The sequence below is a fragment of the Neopsephotus bourkii genome, unplaced genomic scaffold (assembly GCF_033783945.1).
Source record: "Neopsephotus bourkii isolate Nb327-2 ecotype Australia unplaced genomic scaffold, CSIRO-AGI_Nbou_v1 NB_1030, whole genome shotgun sequence".
Lineage (NCBI taxonomy): Eukaryota > Metazoa > Chordata > Aves > Psittaciformes > Psittacidae > Neopsephotus > Neopsephotus bourkii.
The window spans coordinates 27,585-45,000 of record NW_026901519.1 but is presented as its reverse complement, the minus strand read 5'-3'; the positions used below and the strand labels follow the sequence as shown (position 1 = coordinate 45,000).

At 57.8% G+C, this 17,416-nt stretch overlaps 2 protein-coding genes across 2 annotated transcripts; both read left to right on the top strand.

Annotated features, from left to right (window-relative positions):
* The first annotated feature begins 898 nt into the window (after positions 1-898).
* Positions 899-6,295, top strand: LOC133216125 (mucin-19-like). The gene is made up of 2 exons (XM_061360563.1): positions 899-1,040; positions 5,289-6,295. Exons 1-2 carry the CDS (start codon positions 917-919, stop codon positions 6,293-6,295), a joined length of 1,131 nt encoding a protein of 376 aa, XP_061216547.1. The 5' UTR covers positions 899-916.
* Positions 6,296-11,549: 5,254 nt separating this feature from the next.
* On the top strand, positions 11,550-17,141 carry LOC133216123 (protein shisa-7-like). Its single transcript, XM_061360562.1, has 5 exons — positions 11,550-12,000; positions 12,822-12,988; positions 14,144-14,209; positions 15,281-15,409; positions 16,663-17,141. Exons 1-5 carry the CDS (start codon positions 11,597-11,599, stop codon positions 17,139-17,141), a joined length of 1,245 nt encoding a protein of 414 aa, XP_061216546.1. The 5' UTR covers positions 11,550-11,596.
* The last annotated feature ends 275 nt before the right edge of the window (positions 17,142-17,416 follow it).

Below are 17,416 nucleotides of genomic sequence, written 5' to 3'. Positions count from 1 at the left end.
GGTGGGGAGGGGTCACGACCCCGCCGTGACCTCCCCGTGACCCCCTCCCGGGCCCCCAAGGGTCCTCCCCCCCCCCCCAACCCCCGGCTCCTGTCTCTTTAAGGACCCCGCCCCCGCCCCTGATTGGCTGCAGAGAGCGCCCCTCCCGTTCTGATTGGCTCCCGGAGCGTGGGCGGGGTTTATGGGTTGACTGCGTCCCCCCCAGCTGTGATTGGCTGATGGGGAGGGACGGGTGGAGGGGGCGGAGCTGGCGAGCAGCGGCATCTGCCATTGGTTAGGCGTTTGGGCGAAGCTGATTGGCTGCTGAGTTGGGCGTGGAGGGGGTGGGGGGGGTGGGGGCTGCTGATTGGCCACGGAGTGATGGGGTGCGGCAGGGAGGGGGCGAGTCACGTGATGGACACATCGGGTGGCACCCCCACATGCGTGTGCATGCGTGTCCCGCGCATGCGTGGTCATGTGATGTCACACACGTGTGTTCATGTGACACTGCACACACGTGGTCATGTGACATTGCACAAGTGTGTTTGCGTGACACTGCATGCACGTGTTCACGTGTGTCTAGCACACACATGGTCACATGACACTCTGCACACGTGATCATGTGACACTGCACATGTGCAGTCATATTACACTGCACACACGTGTTCATGTGTGTCTAGCACATGTGATCATGTGACATAGCACAAGTGTGTTCACGTGACACTGCACAATTGTGTTCGCGTGACTCTGCGCATACGTGATCACGTGACTACACACATGCGTTCACATGACACTGCACACACATGTCCGGGATGACCTGCACACGCGTGATCACATGACACAGCAGATGTGTCTTCATGGGTGTCCCGCTTACAGGTGACCCCGTGACCCCACATTGCGTGACCACGTGACCCCGCCCACGGGTGACCACGTGACCATGTCCCGCCTGGGCCGCCTCTGCCCCTCCCGCTCCCTGCTGCTCCTCTGTGGCCTCCAGGAGCGCTTCCGGCCCCACGTGCGCGGCTTCGGCCTGGTCCTGAGCGCGGCCGCAAGGTGCCCACAGGGACCCATAGGGACCCATAGAGACCCATAGAGAACCATAGAGACCCATAGGGACCCATAGAGACCCATAGAGACCCATAGAGAACCATAGAGACCCATAGAGACCCATAGAGACCCATAGAGACCCATAGAGACCCCATAGAGACCCATAGGGACCCATAGAGACCCATAGGGACACATAGGGACACATAGAGACCCATAGAGACTTCATAGAGACCCATAGGGACCCATAGAGACTCCATAGAGACCCCATAGAGACCCATAGGGACCCATAGAGACCCATAGGGACCCATAGAGACCCATAGAGACCCATAGAGACACATAGAGACCCATAGAGACCCATAGGAACCCCATAGAGACCCCATAGAGACACATAGAGAGCCATAGAGACCCATAGAGACCCATAGAGACCCATAGAGACCCATAGAGACACATAGAGACCCCATAGAGACCCATAGGAACCCCATAGAGACCCCATAGAGACACATAGAGAGCCATAGAGACCCATAGAGACCCATAGAGACCCATAGAGACCCATAGAGACACATAGAGACCCATAGAGACCCATAGGACCCCATAGAACCCCATAGAGACCCATAGAGACCCATAGAGACCCATAGAGACCCATAGAGACCCATAGAGACCCATAGAGACACATAGAGACCCATAGGGACCCATAGAGACCCCATAGAGACCCCATAGAGACCCATAGAGACCCATAGAGACCCATAGAGACCCATAGAGACCCATAGAGACCCATAGAGACTCATAGAGACCCATAGGGACCCATAGAGACCCATAGAGACCCCATAGAGACCCATAGAGACCCATAGAGACCCATAGGGACACATAGAGACCCATAGAGACCAATAGACCCATAGGGACCCATAGAGACCCATAGAGACCCCATAGGGACACATAGGGAGCCATAGGGACCCATAGGGAGCCATAGAGACCCATAGGGAGCCATAGGGACCCATAGAGACCCATAGGGACCCATAGGGACCCATAGAGACCCCATAGGGACCCATAGAGACCCATAGAGACCCATAGGGACCCATAGAGACCCCATAGAGACCCATAGAGACACATAGAGACCCATAGGGACCCATAGAGACCCATAGGGACCCATAGAGACCCATAGAGACCCATAGGGACCCATAGAGACACATAGAGACCCATAGAGACACATAGAGACCCATAGAGACACATAGAGACCCATAGAGACCCATAGAGACACATAGAGACCCATAGAGACCCATAGAGACCCATAGAGACCCATAGAGACCCATAGAGACCCATAGAGACCCATAGGGACACATAGAGACCCATAGAGACCCATAGAGACCCATAGAGACCCTAGAGACCCATAGAGACCCATAGAGACCCATAGAGACCCATAGGGACCCATAGGGACCCATAGGGACACATAGAGACCCATAGAGACACATAGAGACCCATAGGGACCCATAGAGACCCATAGAGACCCATAGAGACCCATAGGGACCCATAGAGACCCATAGGGACACATAGAGACACATAGAGACCCATAGAGACCCATAGGGACCCATAGAGACCCATAGGGACACATAGGGACACATAGAGACCCATAGAGACCCATAGAGACCCATAGGGACCCATAGAGACCCATAGAGACCCCATAGAGACCCATAGGGACCCATAGAGACTCCATAGAGACCCCATAGAGACCCATAGGGACCCATAGAGACCCCATAGAGACCCATAGGGACACATAGAGACCCCATAGAGACCCATAGGGACACATAGAGACCCATACAGACCCATAAGGACACATAGAGACCCCATAGAGACCCATAGGGACCCATAGAGACCCTATAGAGACCCCATAGAGACCCCATAGAGACCCATAGGGACCCATATAGAGACCATAGGGACCCATAGGGACACATAGAGACCCATAGGGACCCATAGAGAGCCATAGGGACCCATAGGGACACATAGAGACCCATAGGGACCCCATAGGGACCCATAGAGACCCTAGGCACCCCATAGAGACCCTTAGAGACCCATAGAGACCCATTGGGACCCCATAGGGACCCATAGGGACACATAGAGACCCATAGAGACCCATAGAGCCTCATTGGGACCCCATAGGGACCCATAGGGACACATAGAGACCCCATAGGGACCCATAGGGACACATAGAGACCCCATAGACACCTATAAAACCCTATGAGACCCACAAAGATGCCCTAACCCCTGGACACTCGTATCTGCTCCCATTGACCCCATTGGGGCTCAATGGCGATCAATGGGGTGCAATGGGATCAATGGGGTTCATTGGGGCTCAATGGCGATCAGTGGGTGCAATGGGATCAATGGGGTTCACTGGGGCTCAATGGTGATCAGTGGGGTGCAGTGGGATCAATGGGGTTCATTGGGGCTCAATTGTGATCAGTGGGGTGCAGTGGGATCAATGGGGTTCATTGGGGCTCAGTGGCGATCAATGGGGTGCAATGCAATCAATGGGGTTCATTGGGGCTCAATGGCGATCAATGGGGTGCAATGGGATCAATGGGGTTCATTGGGGCTCAATGGCGATCAATGGGGTGCAATGCGATCAATGGGGTTAATTGGGGCTCAATGGCGATCAATGGGGTGCAGTGGGATCAATGGGGTTCATTGGGGCTCAATGGTGGTCAGTGGGGTGCAATGGGATCAATGGGGTTCATTGGGGTGCAGTGGGGTGCAATGGGATCAGAGGGGTTCAGTGGGCATCTATAGGGTTCAATGGGTTACAATGGGGTTCAGTGGGGATCAGTGGAGTTCAAAGGTTTCAATGGGGTTCAGTGGGGCTCCATAGGGATCAATGAGGATCAATGGGGTTCAGTGGGTTTCAGTGGGGATCAGTCGGGTTCAGTGGGATTCAAAGGGGAACAATGGGGTTGAATGGTGTGCAGTGGGGCTCCCTAGGGATCAATGGGAATCAGTGGGGTTCAGTGGGGATCAAGGCGGCTCAATGGGTTCAATGGGAATCAGTGGGGCTCAGTGAGGTTCAATAGGGATCAATGGGGTCACTGGGGTTCCATGGGTGTCAATGTTTTCCATGGGTGTCAGTGGGTGTCAGTGGGTGTCAGTGGACTCCAATGGATTCCATGGGTGTTAATGGGTGTCAGTGGGTGTCAGTGGACGCCAATGGGTTCCATGGGTGTCAATGGGTTCCATGGGTGTCAGTGGGTGTCAGTGGGTGTCAGTGGGCTCCAATGGATTCCATGGGTGTTAATGGGTGTCAGTGGGTTCCAATGGGTTCCATGGGTGTCAGTGGGTGTCAGTGGGCTCCAATGGGTTCCATGGGTGTCAGTGGGTGTCAGTGGGTGTCAGTGGGTTCCAATGGGTTTCAGTGGGTGTCAGTGGACGCCAATGGGTTCCATGGGTGTCAGTGGGTGTCAGTGGGTGTCAGTGGACTCCAATGGATTCCATGGGTGTTAATGGGTGTCAGTGGGTGTCAGTGGACGCCAATGGGTTCCATGGGTGTCAATGGGTTCCATGGGTGTCAGTGGGTGTCAGTGGGTGTCAGTGGGCTCCAATGGATTCCATGGGTGTTAATGGGTGTCAGTGGGTTCCAATGGGTTCCATGGGTGTCAGTGGGTGTCAGTGGGCTCCAATGGGTTCCATGGGTGTCAGTGGGTGTCAGTGGGTGTCAGTGGGTTCCAATGGGTTTCAGTGGGTGTCAGTGGACGCCAATGGGTTCCATGGGTGTCAGTGGGTGTCAGTGGGTGTCAGTGGACTCCAATGGATTCCATGGGTGTTAATGGGTGTCAGTGGGTGTCAGTGGACGCCAATGGGTTCCATGGGTGTCAATGGGTTCCATGGGTGTCAGTGGGTGTCAGTGGGCTCCAATGGATTCCATGGGTGTTAATGGGTGTCAGTGGGTTCCAATGGGTTCCATGGGTGTCAGTGGGTGTCAGTGGACGACAATGGGTTCCATGGGTGTCAGTGGGTGTCAGTGGGTGTCAGTGGACGCCAATGGGTTCCATGGTTGTCAGTGGGTGTCAGTGGGCTCCAATGGGTTCCATGGTTGTCAGTGGGTGTCAGTGGGCTCCAATGGGTTCCATGGGTGTCAGTGGGTGTCAGTGGGTTCCAATGGGTTCCATGGGTGTCAGTGGGTGTCAGTGGACGCCAATGGGTTCCATGGGTGTCACTGGGTGTCAGTGGGTTCCAATGGATGTCAGTGGGTGTCAATGGGTTCCAATGGATGTCAGTAGGTGTCAGTGAGTCCCAAGGGTGTCAGTGGGTTCCATGGATGTCAATGGGTGTCAATGGGTTTCAGTGGGGCTCAATGGGTGTCAATGGGTGTCAATGGGTGTCAATGGATGTCAATGGGTGTCAATGGGTGTCAATGGATGTCAATGGGTGTCAGTGGGTGTCAATGGGTGTCAATGGGTGTCAATGGATGTCAATGGGTGTCAGTGGGTGTCAGTGGGTGTCAGTGGGTGTCAATGGGTGTCAATGGGTGTCAATGGGTGTCAATGGGTGTCAATGGGTGTCAGTGGGTGTCAATGGGTGTCAATGGGTCAATGGGTGTCAATGGGTGTCAGTGGGTGTCAATGGATGTCAATGGATGTCAATGGGTGTCAATGGATGTCAATGGGTGTCAATGGATGTCAATGGATGTCAATGGGTGTCAATGGGTGTCAATGGGTGTCAATGGGTGTCAATGGGTGTCAATGGGTGTCAATGGGTGTCAATGGGTGTCAATGGGTGTCAATGGGTGTCAATGGGTGTCAATGGGTGTCAATGGGTGTCAGTGGGTGTCAATGGGTGTCAATGGGTGTCAATGGGTGTCAATGGGTGTCAATGGGTGTCAGTGGGTGTCAGTGGGTGTCAATGGATGTCAATGGGTGTCAATGGATGTCAATGGATGTCAGTGGGTGTCAGTGGGTGTCAATGGGTGTCAATGGGTGTCAGTGGGTGTCAGTGGGTGTCAATGGGTGTCAATGGGTGTCAATGGGTGTCAATGGGTGTCAATGGGTGTCAGTGGGTGTCAATGGGTGTCAATGGGTGTCAATGGGTGTCAATGGGTGTCAATGGGCTCCCTGGGGCCCACGGCTCTCTCGCTATGGGGCAGCCCCATGGAGCGGCCGTGGGGCTGCAGCGGCTCCAGGCCAGCGGCGCCTTCCTGGGCACGAGCGGGAGCCTCCTGCTGGGGCTGCTGCGGGACAGCGCCCACCCCCGCTTCCGGCAGGCACCGCCCCGCCCACTATGCAAATGAACCCCGGCCCCGCCCACCGGGCTGGCCCCGCCCCTTCCCTTCATTCGGGGGGGTGGGGGAGATGGGGTCGGTGCTGTTGGGCAATGGCTGGGCTGGGGAAGGGGGGTAAGAGTAAATGGGGGTTGATTTGGGGTGTCATTAAGGGGTGATTAGGGCTTATTAGGGGTAATTAAGAGGTAAGTAGGGGTTAAGTAGGGGGTTATCTAAGAGTTAATTTGGGGTTTATTGGGGGTAAATGGGGATTTATTGGGGTAATTAAAGGTAATTAGTGGGGTAATTAAGAGGTAATTAGGGGTTAATTAAGAGCTAATTAGGGGTTTATGGGGGTAAGTGGGGATTTATTAGGGGCAATTAAAAGGTAATCAGGGATTAATTAGGGGGTTAATGAGCTAATTAGGGGTTTATTGGGGTAAATGGGGATTTCTCGGGGGTAATTAAAAGGTAATTAGCGGGGTAATCAAAAGCTAAATGGGGTTAATTGGGGGTTATTTAAGAGGTAATTTGGGGTTTATTGGGGGTAAATAGGGATTTATTGGGGTAATTAATAGGTAATTAGTGGGGTAATTAAGAGGTACTTAGGGATTAATTAAGGGCTAATTATGGTTTATTAGGGTAAATGGGGATTTACTAGGCTTAATTAAAAGGTAATAAGGAGTTAATTAGAGGAGTTAATTAGGAGCTAATCAGGGGTTTATTGGAGTAAATGGGGATTTCTCAGGGGCTAATCAGAACGTAATTAGCAGGGTAATTAAGAGGTAAATAGGGGTTAATTAGGGGGTTAATTAAGAGCTAATTAGGGATTTATTTGGGTAAGTTGGGCTTTATTGGGTGTAATTAAAACGTAACTAGCAGGGTAATTAAGAAGTAATTAGGGGTAATTACGGTGTTAATTACAGTCTATTAGAGGATTAATTAGGCGGCTATAAGAAGCTGGGTATGGTGTTTGTTAACGGGTTTATTAGTGGCTGCTATGGAGATCATTAATGTTCATTAACATTCAGTGATGCTCATTAACATTCATTTGTGCTCATTAACGTTCATTAATAAGCATTGGCACTCATCAAGATTCGTTATTGCTCATTAATATTCATTACAACTCATTCACGCTCATTAATATTCATCCACGCTCATTAATATTCATATGTGCTCTTAATATTCCTTGTCATTGGTATTGTCCCAGGTGCTGCAGCTTATCAAGGAGCCCCTCCCCAACGCGGAGCTGCTTGGGGGGGGCCCTGGGGGCTCTGAGTGACCCCAACCCCCCCATGGGGGGGCAATAAACACTGCCCCTCCCCCACATAGAGCCCAGCTGAGTGCTTGGGGGGGGTATGGGGTCTATAGGGGGCTATGGGGAGATGGGGTTATGGGGGTCTATAGGGGGAGTATGGGGAGAGGGGGTTATGGGGGGCTATAGGGGGTATGGGGAGGGGGGCTATAGTGGGGTATGGGGAGAGGGGGTTATGGGGGGCTATAGTGGGAGTATGGGGAGAGGGGGTTATGGGGGGCTATAGGGGGCTATGGGGAGAGGGGGTTATGGGGGGCTATAGGAGGGTATGGGGAGGGGGGCTATAGGGGGGTATGGGGAGAGGGGGTTATGGGGGGCTATAGGGTGGTATGGGGAGAGGTGGTTATGGGGGGCTATAGGGGGTTATGGGTAGAGGGGGTTATGGGGGTCTATAGGGGGGTATGGGGAGAGGGGTTTATGGGGGCTATAGGGGGACTATGGGGGGGTATGGGGAGAGGGGGTTATGGGGGTTCTATAGGGGGTATGGGGAGAGTGGGTTATGGGGGGGTCTATAGGGGGGCATGGGGAGAGGGGTTATGGGGGACTATGGGGGGGTATGGGGAGAGGGGGTTATGGGGGTTCTATAGGGGGTATGGGGAGAGGGGGTTATGGGGGGCTATGGGGTTGAGATGGGGTTATGGGGGAGCTATAGGAGGGTATGGGGAGAGGAAGTTATGGGAGGTATAGGGAGGTATGGGGAGAGGGGGTTATGGGGGGCTATAGGGGGGTATAGGGGGCTATGGGGAAATGGGGTTATGGGGGTCTATAGGGGGGTATGGGGAGAGTGGGTTATGGGGGGGTCTATAGGGGGGCATGGGGAGAGGGGTTATGGGGGACTATGGGGAGAGCAGGTTATGGGGGTGTCTATAGGGCGGCTATGGCTGTCCCCAAAAGGGGTTCCTGCGGGGGGGGTTCCCCATTGACCCGACCCCTCTTAGCCCCGCCCCCTGCTCTGATTGGCACCCGCCTCCTCCAATGGCATCGCCCCCCTCGGGCCCTTTCCTTAATGAAGCCCCTGTGGGGGGGCATGGGAGAAAGGGGGCACAAGCCCTGCCCCTTCGCCCCCATTGGCTGCTCTCAGCCAATCCGCTTCCTCCCCCCCCATTCCCACCCCCCTAATTCATCAACCCCCCCCCCTCGGGAGCTGCCGCTGGAGCCGCGACGGCGCCGGCCCCCCCCCGGGACACCCCCGGGACCCCAAAACCCCCCCGGGACCCCCCCTCCCCGCACCGGGATCCCCCTTTGACCCCCCCCTCCCCGTGTCCCCTTCCCCCCCCCGCTCCGTGTCCCCCTCCCCCCCCCATCCTCGGGGACCCCCCGGGACCCCCCCCGGCCCCCCCCCCCCGGTACCGGGACCCCCCCTGTTTGGGGGGGGGGGGGGCCGGGGGTTTCTGCATCCGCTTGGATCGGCTCCGGTGAGTGATGGGGGGGGGCGGTTGTCATGGGAACGGGAGGGGGTGACAGCGACAGCGGGAGTGTGACAGCGGGGGGGGGAGCAAGGGGTGACAATGGTGACAATGGGGAACAATGGGTGACAATGGGGAGCAATGGCAGACAAGGGTGACAATGGTGAGCAGTGGGTGACAATGGGGAGCAATGGGTGACAATGGGGAGCAACGGGTGACAATACTAATGATGGTGACAATGGTGAGCAATGGGTGACTGTGGTGAGCAATGGGTGACAGTGGTGAGCAATGGGTGACAGTGGTGAGCAATGGGTGACAATGGTGATGATGGTGGCAATGGTGAGCAGTGGGTGACAATGGGGAGCAATGGGTGACAATACTGATGATGATGACAATGGTGAGCAATGGGTGACAATAGTGATGATGGTGACAATGTTGAGCAGTGGGTGACAATCGGGAGCAATGGGTGCCAATACTGATGATGGTAACAATGGTGAGCAATGGGTGACAGTGGTGAGCAATGGGTGACAATGGTGAGCAATGGGTGACACTGGTGAACAATGTGTGACAATGGTGATGATGATGACAATGGTGAGCAGTGGGTGACAATGGGGAGCAATGGGTGACAATGGTGAGCAATGGGTGACAGTGGTGAGCAATGGTGATAACAGTGACAATGAGTGGCACCAATGGGGAGCAATGGATGACAATGGAGAGCAATGGGTGATAGTGGTCAGCAATGGTTGACAATGGTGATGATGGTGACAATGGTGAGCAATGGTGATAACAGTGACAATGAGTGGCAGGGATAGGGAGCAATGGGTGACAGTGGTGACAGTGGTGAGCAATGGGTGACAATGGTGAGCAATGGGTGACAATGGGGAGCAATGGGTGACAATGGTGAGCAATGGTGATAATGGTGACACTGAGTGTGGCAGCAATGGGGAGCAATGGGTGACAATGGTGACAGTGGTGACAGTGGGTGACAATGGGTGACAATGGGAGTGTGACAGTGGTGACAATGAGTGTGCCAGCAATGGTGAGCAATGGGTGACAATGGTGAGCAATGGGTGACATTGGGGAGCAATGGGTGACAATGGGGAGCAATGGTGATAACAGTGACAATGGTGACACTGAGCGTGACACCAGTGCTGGGCCCATGCTACCCGCACGCGTGTGCACACGCGTGTTGGAGCGTGTCCGAGCTCACGCGTGTTGGGGCCTCTCGGGGGGGGGGGGAGACAGCGCGGGGGGGGGAGAATGGACCGCGGTTGCCAGGGCCCCGTTGCCATGGGGACGGCGGATGCTGCCACGGCAACGGGGAGGCTGGGGAGGGCGCAAAGGATCATGGGAAAGGGGATGACTGCAAACCCACGCCCCCCCCCAACAGGAAGCGCCGGGGGTGACGCCGACGACCCCCCCATTGGGGAACCCCTTAATTGGGGACCCCCCCAACCTTCATTGACCCCCCTCTAATTAGGGATCCCCTCACACTCTACCCCGCCCTTAATTAAACCCCCCCTTAATTAGGGACCCCCTCCTCCATCACCCCCACAAACTGGAGACCCCCCTGCTCCATCACCCCTCCCCCATATCCCCCCCAATTAAGGACCCCCTTCATACCCCCCCTTATTAAGCACCCCCTTCCATTACCTCCAATTAGGGACCTCCCCTTTGATCACCCCTCCCCTAATTAACCCCCTAATTAAGAACCCCCCTCATATCCCTCCCTTATTAAGGACCCCGCTCCATTACCCCCAATAACCCCCCAATTAGTGCCCCTCTCCCAATTAGGGACCCCCTCCACCCCCATCCCCTAATTAACCCACCCAATTAGCGACCCCCCTAATTAGGGACCCCCTCCATCCCCCCTAATTAAGCCTCCCTAACTAGCATCCCCCTCCACACCCCACCCCCTATTTAACCCCCCCAATAAGGGACCACCCCTTAATTAGGGACCCCCTCCCCCCTCCAATTACACCCCCCTAATTAGGGACCCCCTTCCCCCCCATTAACCCCTCCTAATTAGGGACACCCTCCATCCCTCACCCCGTAATTAACCCCCCAATTAGCGACCCCCCAATTAAGGACCCCATGCATCCCCCCCCAGTTAACCCCCCTAATTAGTGACTCCCTCTAACCCCCCCTTATTAGGGAACCCCTCCACCCCCCACCCCATAATTAACCCCCCAATTGGTGACCCCCCTAATTAGAGACCCCCTTCATCCCCTCCTAATTAGGGACCCCCTCCATCCCCCCAATTAACACCCTGATTAGGGACCCAATCCATCCCCCCCTAATTAAACCCCCTGATTAGGGACCCCCTCCATCCCCCCCTAATTAGGGACCCCCTCCATCCCCTATTTAAACCCCTACCAATTTAGGGACCCCCCCATCCCCCCCATGCTCCCCCCCTTCCTCCCCCTCCTCTTCCTCCCCCTCCTCCTGCCCCTCCCCTCCCTTTCCTCCCCCTCCCCTCCCCCCTCCTCCCCTTCCCCTCCCCCCTCCCTTTCCCCTTCTCCTCCCCCCGCCTCCCCCCCCCGCGGCCGCCCGGGCTCGGTGACGTCACCGGTGGCGCCGTCGGAGCTGTGCCACGGGTACTATGACGTCATGGGCCAGTACGACGCGGCCTTCAACTGCTCGACGGGCAACTTCCGGTTCTGCTGCGGCACGTGCCACTACCGCTTCTGCTGCGAGCACCGGGGGCGGCGCCTGGAACAGCGGCGCTGCACGAACCTGCAGAGCCCCGGCTGGGCCCGCGCCCCGCCGCCACCCCCCCCGCGCCGCGGAGCCGCCGCCGCCAGGGGAAGGGAGGGGGGGGAGGGGGGGGAGGAGGGGGAGGGGGAGCGGGAGGAGGAGGGGGAGGGGGATGGTGGGGGAGGGGCGGGCAGCGGGACCCCGTACGTGGTGTGCGGGGTCGTGAGCCTCGTGCTGGCCGTGGCGGTGGCGGCGAGAGCGGTGCTGGGGAGGGGGGGGAGCGGGAGGGGGGAGCCGGGGCAGGATGATGGGGGCAGGTAGGGAAGGGGGATGGGGGGGGGGAATGGGATGGGGATGGGGATGGGGATGGGGATGGGGATGGGGGGATGGGGATGGGGATGGGATGGGGATGGGGATGGGATGGGGTGGGGATGGGATGGGGGATGGGGATGGATGGGGATGGATGGGATGGGATGGGATGGGGATGGGGATGGGGATGGGATGGGATGGGATGGGATGGGATGGGACGGGATGGGGATGGGGATGGGGATGGGATGGGATGGGATGGGACGGGATGGGGATGGGGATGGGGATGGGATGGGATGGGATGGGACGGGATGGGGATGGGGATGGGGATGGGATGGGATGGGATGGGACGGGATGGGGATGGGGATGGGGATGGGATGGGATGGGATGGGACGGGATGGGGATGGGGATGGGGATGGGATGGGATGGGATGGGACGGGATGGGGATGGGGATGGGGATGGGATGGGATGGGATGGGACGGGATGGGGATGGGGATGGGGATGGGATGGGATGGGATGGGACGGGATGGGGATGGGGATGGGGATGGGATGGGATGGGATGGGACGGGATGGGGATGGGGATGGGGATGGGATGGGATGGGATGGGACGGGATGGGGATGGGGATGGGGATGGGATGGGATGGGATGGGACGGGATGGGGATGGGGATGGGGATGGGATGGGATGGGATGGGGATGGGGATGGGGATGGGGATGGGGATGGGGTGGGGATGGGGATGGGGATTTGGGTCCATGGGGGGGTCACAAGTTTTGGATCCAGCCCCTCACTGTTCCCCCCCAATTTGTCCCGTTCCCCCCCCGCAATGTCCCCAGGGCTCTCATGGACGTCCTGCGGCACCAGGCGGGGGGGGGCCGCCCCGAGCGGCGCAGCAGTGGGGTTCTGCCCCCCCCACCCCCCGACAATGGTCCCGCCCGGCCCCCCAAGACCCTCTACAGCACCGTCAAGGCCTGCAAGGGCAGCTGGGGGGGGGCCATAGGGGGTAAGTGGGGCTTTGGGGGGGTGGTCAATGGGAGGGTCCCAGTGGGATCAATGGGGAGGGTCCAATTCGGGTCAATGGGGGGGGTCCCATTAAGATCAATAGGGGGGCATTCCATTGGGATCAATAGCAGGGGTCCCATTCGGGTCGATAGGGGGAGTTCAATTGGGGTCAACTGGGTGGGTCCTAGTGGGGTCAATGGGGGCGGTCTCATTGGGATCAATAGGGGGGGGCCCATTGTGGTCCATAACGGGGATCCCATTGGGGTCAATAGGGGTGTCCCTTTGGGATCAATAGGGGGTGTCCATTGGCATAATTACTAGGGCATCAGGTTGGGGTCAATAGAAGGGGGTCCCATTGGGGTCAATAGGAGGGGGTCCCATTGAGGTCAATAAGAGGGGGTCCCATTGTGGCCAATAGGGGGTTACCATTGGGGTAGATAGAGGCTGTCCCATTGGGATCAATGGTGGGGAGTCCCATTGGGGTCAATAGGGGGGTCCTGTTGGGGTCAGTGGGGGGTGTCGCATTGGGATCAAGTTGGGGGTCCCATTGCGGTCAATGAGGGGGTCCCATTGGGGTCAACAGAGGTTGTCACATTGGGATCAATGGGGGAGTCCCATTAGGATCAATAGGGATGTCCCATTGGGGTCATTGGGGGTGTTCCATTGGGGTCAATACAGGTTGTCCCATTGGGGTCAATAGGGGGAATCCTGTTGGGGTCCATGGGGGGGATCCCCTTGGAGTGAATGGGGGGGTCCCATTGGGGTCCATGGGGGGGACCCATTGGGGTCAATAAAGGTTGTTCCATTGGGGTCAATAGGGGAGATCACGTTGGGGTCCATGGGGGGGGTCCCATGGGGGTCCATTGGGGGGGGCCCATTGGGGTCAATAGAGGTTGTCCCATTGGGGTCAATAGGGGGAATCCTGTTGGGGTCCATGGGGGGGGTCCCATTGGAGTGAATGGGGGGGTCCCATGGGGGTCCATGGCGGGGGGCCCATTGGGGTCAATAGAGGTTGTCCCATTGGGGTCAATAGGGGGGATCCCATTGGGGTCCATGGGGGGGGTCCCATTGAAGTCAATGGGGGAGTCCCATGGGGTAGGGTGGGGGGCACATGCCAATGAGGGGTGCTAATGAGCCCCCCCCCCCCCATTAACAGACACGGGCCCCCACAGCTACGTCCACCTGGGCATGGGGACCCCCGAGCACCGGGCGGCCACGCTGGGTGAGCTATGGGGGGGGCTATAGGGGGCTATGGAGGGGCTATAGGGGGCTATGGGGGGGCTATAGAAGGCTATGGGGGGGGCTGTAGGGGGCTATGGGGGGGCTATAGGGGGCTATGGGGGGGCATAGGGGGCTATGGGGGGGTATAGGGGGCTATGGGGGGCTATAGGGGGCTATGGGGAAGCTATAGGGGGCTATGGGGGGGCTATAGGGGGCTATGGGGGAGCTATAGGGGGCTATGGGGGGCTATGGGGGGACTATAAGGAGGCTATAGAGGTTATAGGGGAGCTATGGGGGTGTATGGGGGCTATGTGGTTGCTCTAGACGGGGTCTATGGGGCTCTATGGGGGTTCTATGGGGGGTGCATGGGGGTTCTGTGGGGGTTCTATGAGGGGGATATAGGGGTCTATGGGGTCTGTAGAGGTCTCTATGGGCTCTACGGGGTCAGTGGGGCTCTATGGGGTCTATAGGGCTCTGTGGTCTCTATGGGGCTCTATGGGGTAAATGTGTCTCTATGGTCTCTATGGTCTTTCTATGCTCTCTATGGGTCTCTCTATGGATTCTATGTTCTCTCTATGGTCTCTATGTTCTCTCTATGGTCTCTATGGTCTTTATGGGTCTTTATGGTCTCTGGTCCCTATGGGTCTCTATGGGTCTCTGTATGGTCTCTATGGGTCTCTCTATGGATTCTATAGGTTTCCCTATGGTCTCTATGGGGTCTCTATGGTTTCTATGGTCTCTCTATGGTCTCTCTGGGACCCTATGTCTCTCTATGGTCCCTATGGGTCTCTCTATGGGTCTCTCTATGATCTTTATGGGTCCCTATGGTCTCTATGGGTCTCTATGCTCTCTATGGTCTCTATGGGTCTCTCTATGGGGTCTCTCTATGGTCCCTATGTCTCTCTAAGGGTCCCTATGGTCCCTGTGGTCGCTATGCTTTCTATGGGATCTCTCTGTGGGTCTCTCTATGGGTCTCTGGTCTCTCTGGGTCTCTATGGGGTCTCTATGGGGTCTCTCTGGGGTTACCCCATGATCTGACCCCTCCCCCTCTCTCTCTCTCCCCTCCCCCCAGACTGGCGGGGGCCCCGCTCGGGCTCCCTGAGCTGCTCCCGCTCCTTCCACAACCTCTCGCACCCGCCCCCCCCCTACGAGGGCCCCGCCCCCCCGGAGCTGGGGCGCTGCACGTCCCTGCGGCGCCTGGGTGAGCGCCGCGCCGCGCCGCGCCACGTGATCCCGTGGGCACACACGTGATCCTGTGGGCGCGCACGTGATCCTGTGGGCGCGCACGTGATCCCGTGGGCACACACGTGATCCTGTGGGCACACACGTGATCCTGTGGGCGCGCACGTGATCCTGTGGGCACACACGTGATCCCGTGGGCACACACGTGATCCTGTGGGCACACACGTGATCCTGTGGGCGTGCACGTGATCCTGTGGGCACACACGTGATCCTGTGGGCACACACGTGATCCTGTGGGCACACACGTGATCCTGTGGGCACACACGTGATCCTGTGGGCACACACGTGATCCTGTGGGCGGCACGTGATCCTGTGGGCACACACGTGATCCTGTGGGCACGCACGTGATCCTGTGGGCACACACGTGATCCTGTGGGCACACACGTGATCCTGTGGGCACACACGTGATCCTGTGGGCGCGCACGTGATCCTGTGGGCACACACGTGATCCTGTGGGCACACACGTGATCCTGTGGGCACACACGTGATCCTGTGGGCACACACGTGATCCCGTGGGCACACACGTGATCCTGTGGGCACACACGTGATCCTGTGGGCGCGCACGTGATCCCGTGGGCACACACGTGTTTGTGTGGACATACGTGTTTGTATGGACATATGTGTTCCTGTGGGCACATATGTGTTTGTATGGACATACGTGTACCTGTGGGCACACACGTGATCCTATGGACATACATGTTTGTATGGACATACATATTCCTGTGGGCACATACATGTTCCTGTGCACATACCTGTTCCTGTGGGCACATACGTGTTCCTGTGTGCATACGTGTCCCTGTGCGCATAAATGTCCCTGGGCACATACATGCTCCTCTGTGCATACATGTCCCTGTGGACACAAATGTGTTCCTGTGGACATATGCGTCCTTATGTGCATACATGTTCTTCTTTGCATATGTGTCCTTATGGACATACATGTCCTTATGTGCATACATGTCCCTATGGGCATACGTGTCTTTATTTGCATACATGACCTTATTTCCATATGTGTCCCTATGGACATACATGTTCTTATGTATATACATGTCCCAGTGCACATACAAGTCTCATGCACATACGTGTCCCATGCACACACATGTTCTATGCACATACCTGTTGCCATGCACACACATGTGCCATTCACATACATGTCCGTACGCAGACGCCTGTGCCCTCACATGACCCCTCCCCCCCCCACCTTTCTCCCCGCAGCTGACCGGGACCCGGATGACCCCTGGGGCAGTTACTGGGCCCCGGCCTGGGCTCCGCCCCCCCGCTCCGCCCTGCCCTTGGCTCCGCCCACCCCTCGCGGAGGCCCCGCCCCTCGCCGCGTGCTCTCGCAGGAGCTGCTGCTCGCGGGGGGGGGCTGGGGCGGGACCATGCCCCGCGCAAGGGGCGGGGCGGGGCGGCGAGACCCCGCCCCCTCGCCGCGGCCCCCCGCCCACGCCACCTCCCACAGCAGCCTGGCGGGGGGCGTGGCCAGGCCCGGAGGCTCCTCCCCTTCGCCGCCGGCTCCGCCCCCTGGTCCCGCCCCCCCTCCTCCTCCGCCACCGCCTCCCGTTGGGAGCGGCCCCGCGCACCCCCCCCGGCGCCTGCAGCGGCAGAGCACGGCCGAGCTCCAGCTCCTGCCCGGGCCCCCCCCCCACGGGCACCACCTGAGAACCGGCAGCAGAACCGAGGTCACCGTGTGAGGGGGAGGGGCAACCGGAAACATCCCCCCCTCCCCCACCAGGATCCGCTTTGGGATCGTCCCGTGGGAAACCCTTCCCGCCCCCCCCCCCCCCACCGGGATCCCCTTTGGGATCGTCCATTGGCAAACACTTCCCCCCACCGGGATCAGCTTTGGCACCGTCCCATGGAAAACCCCTCCCCCCCCCCACCGGGATCCCATGGGAAACCCCTCCCCCCACCGGGTTCAGCTTTGGTATCATACCAAAGCGAAACCCCTCCCCCCTACAGGGATCCC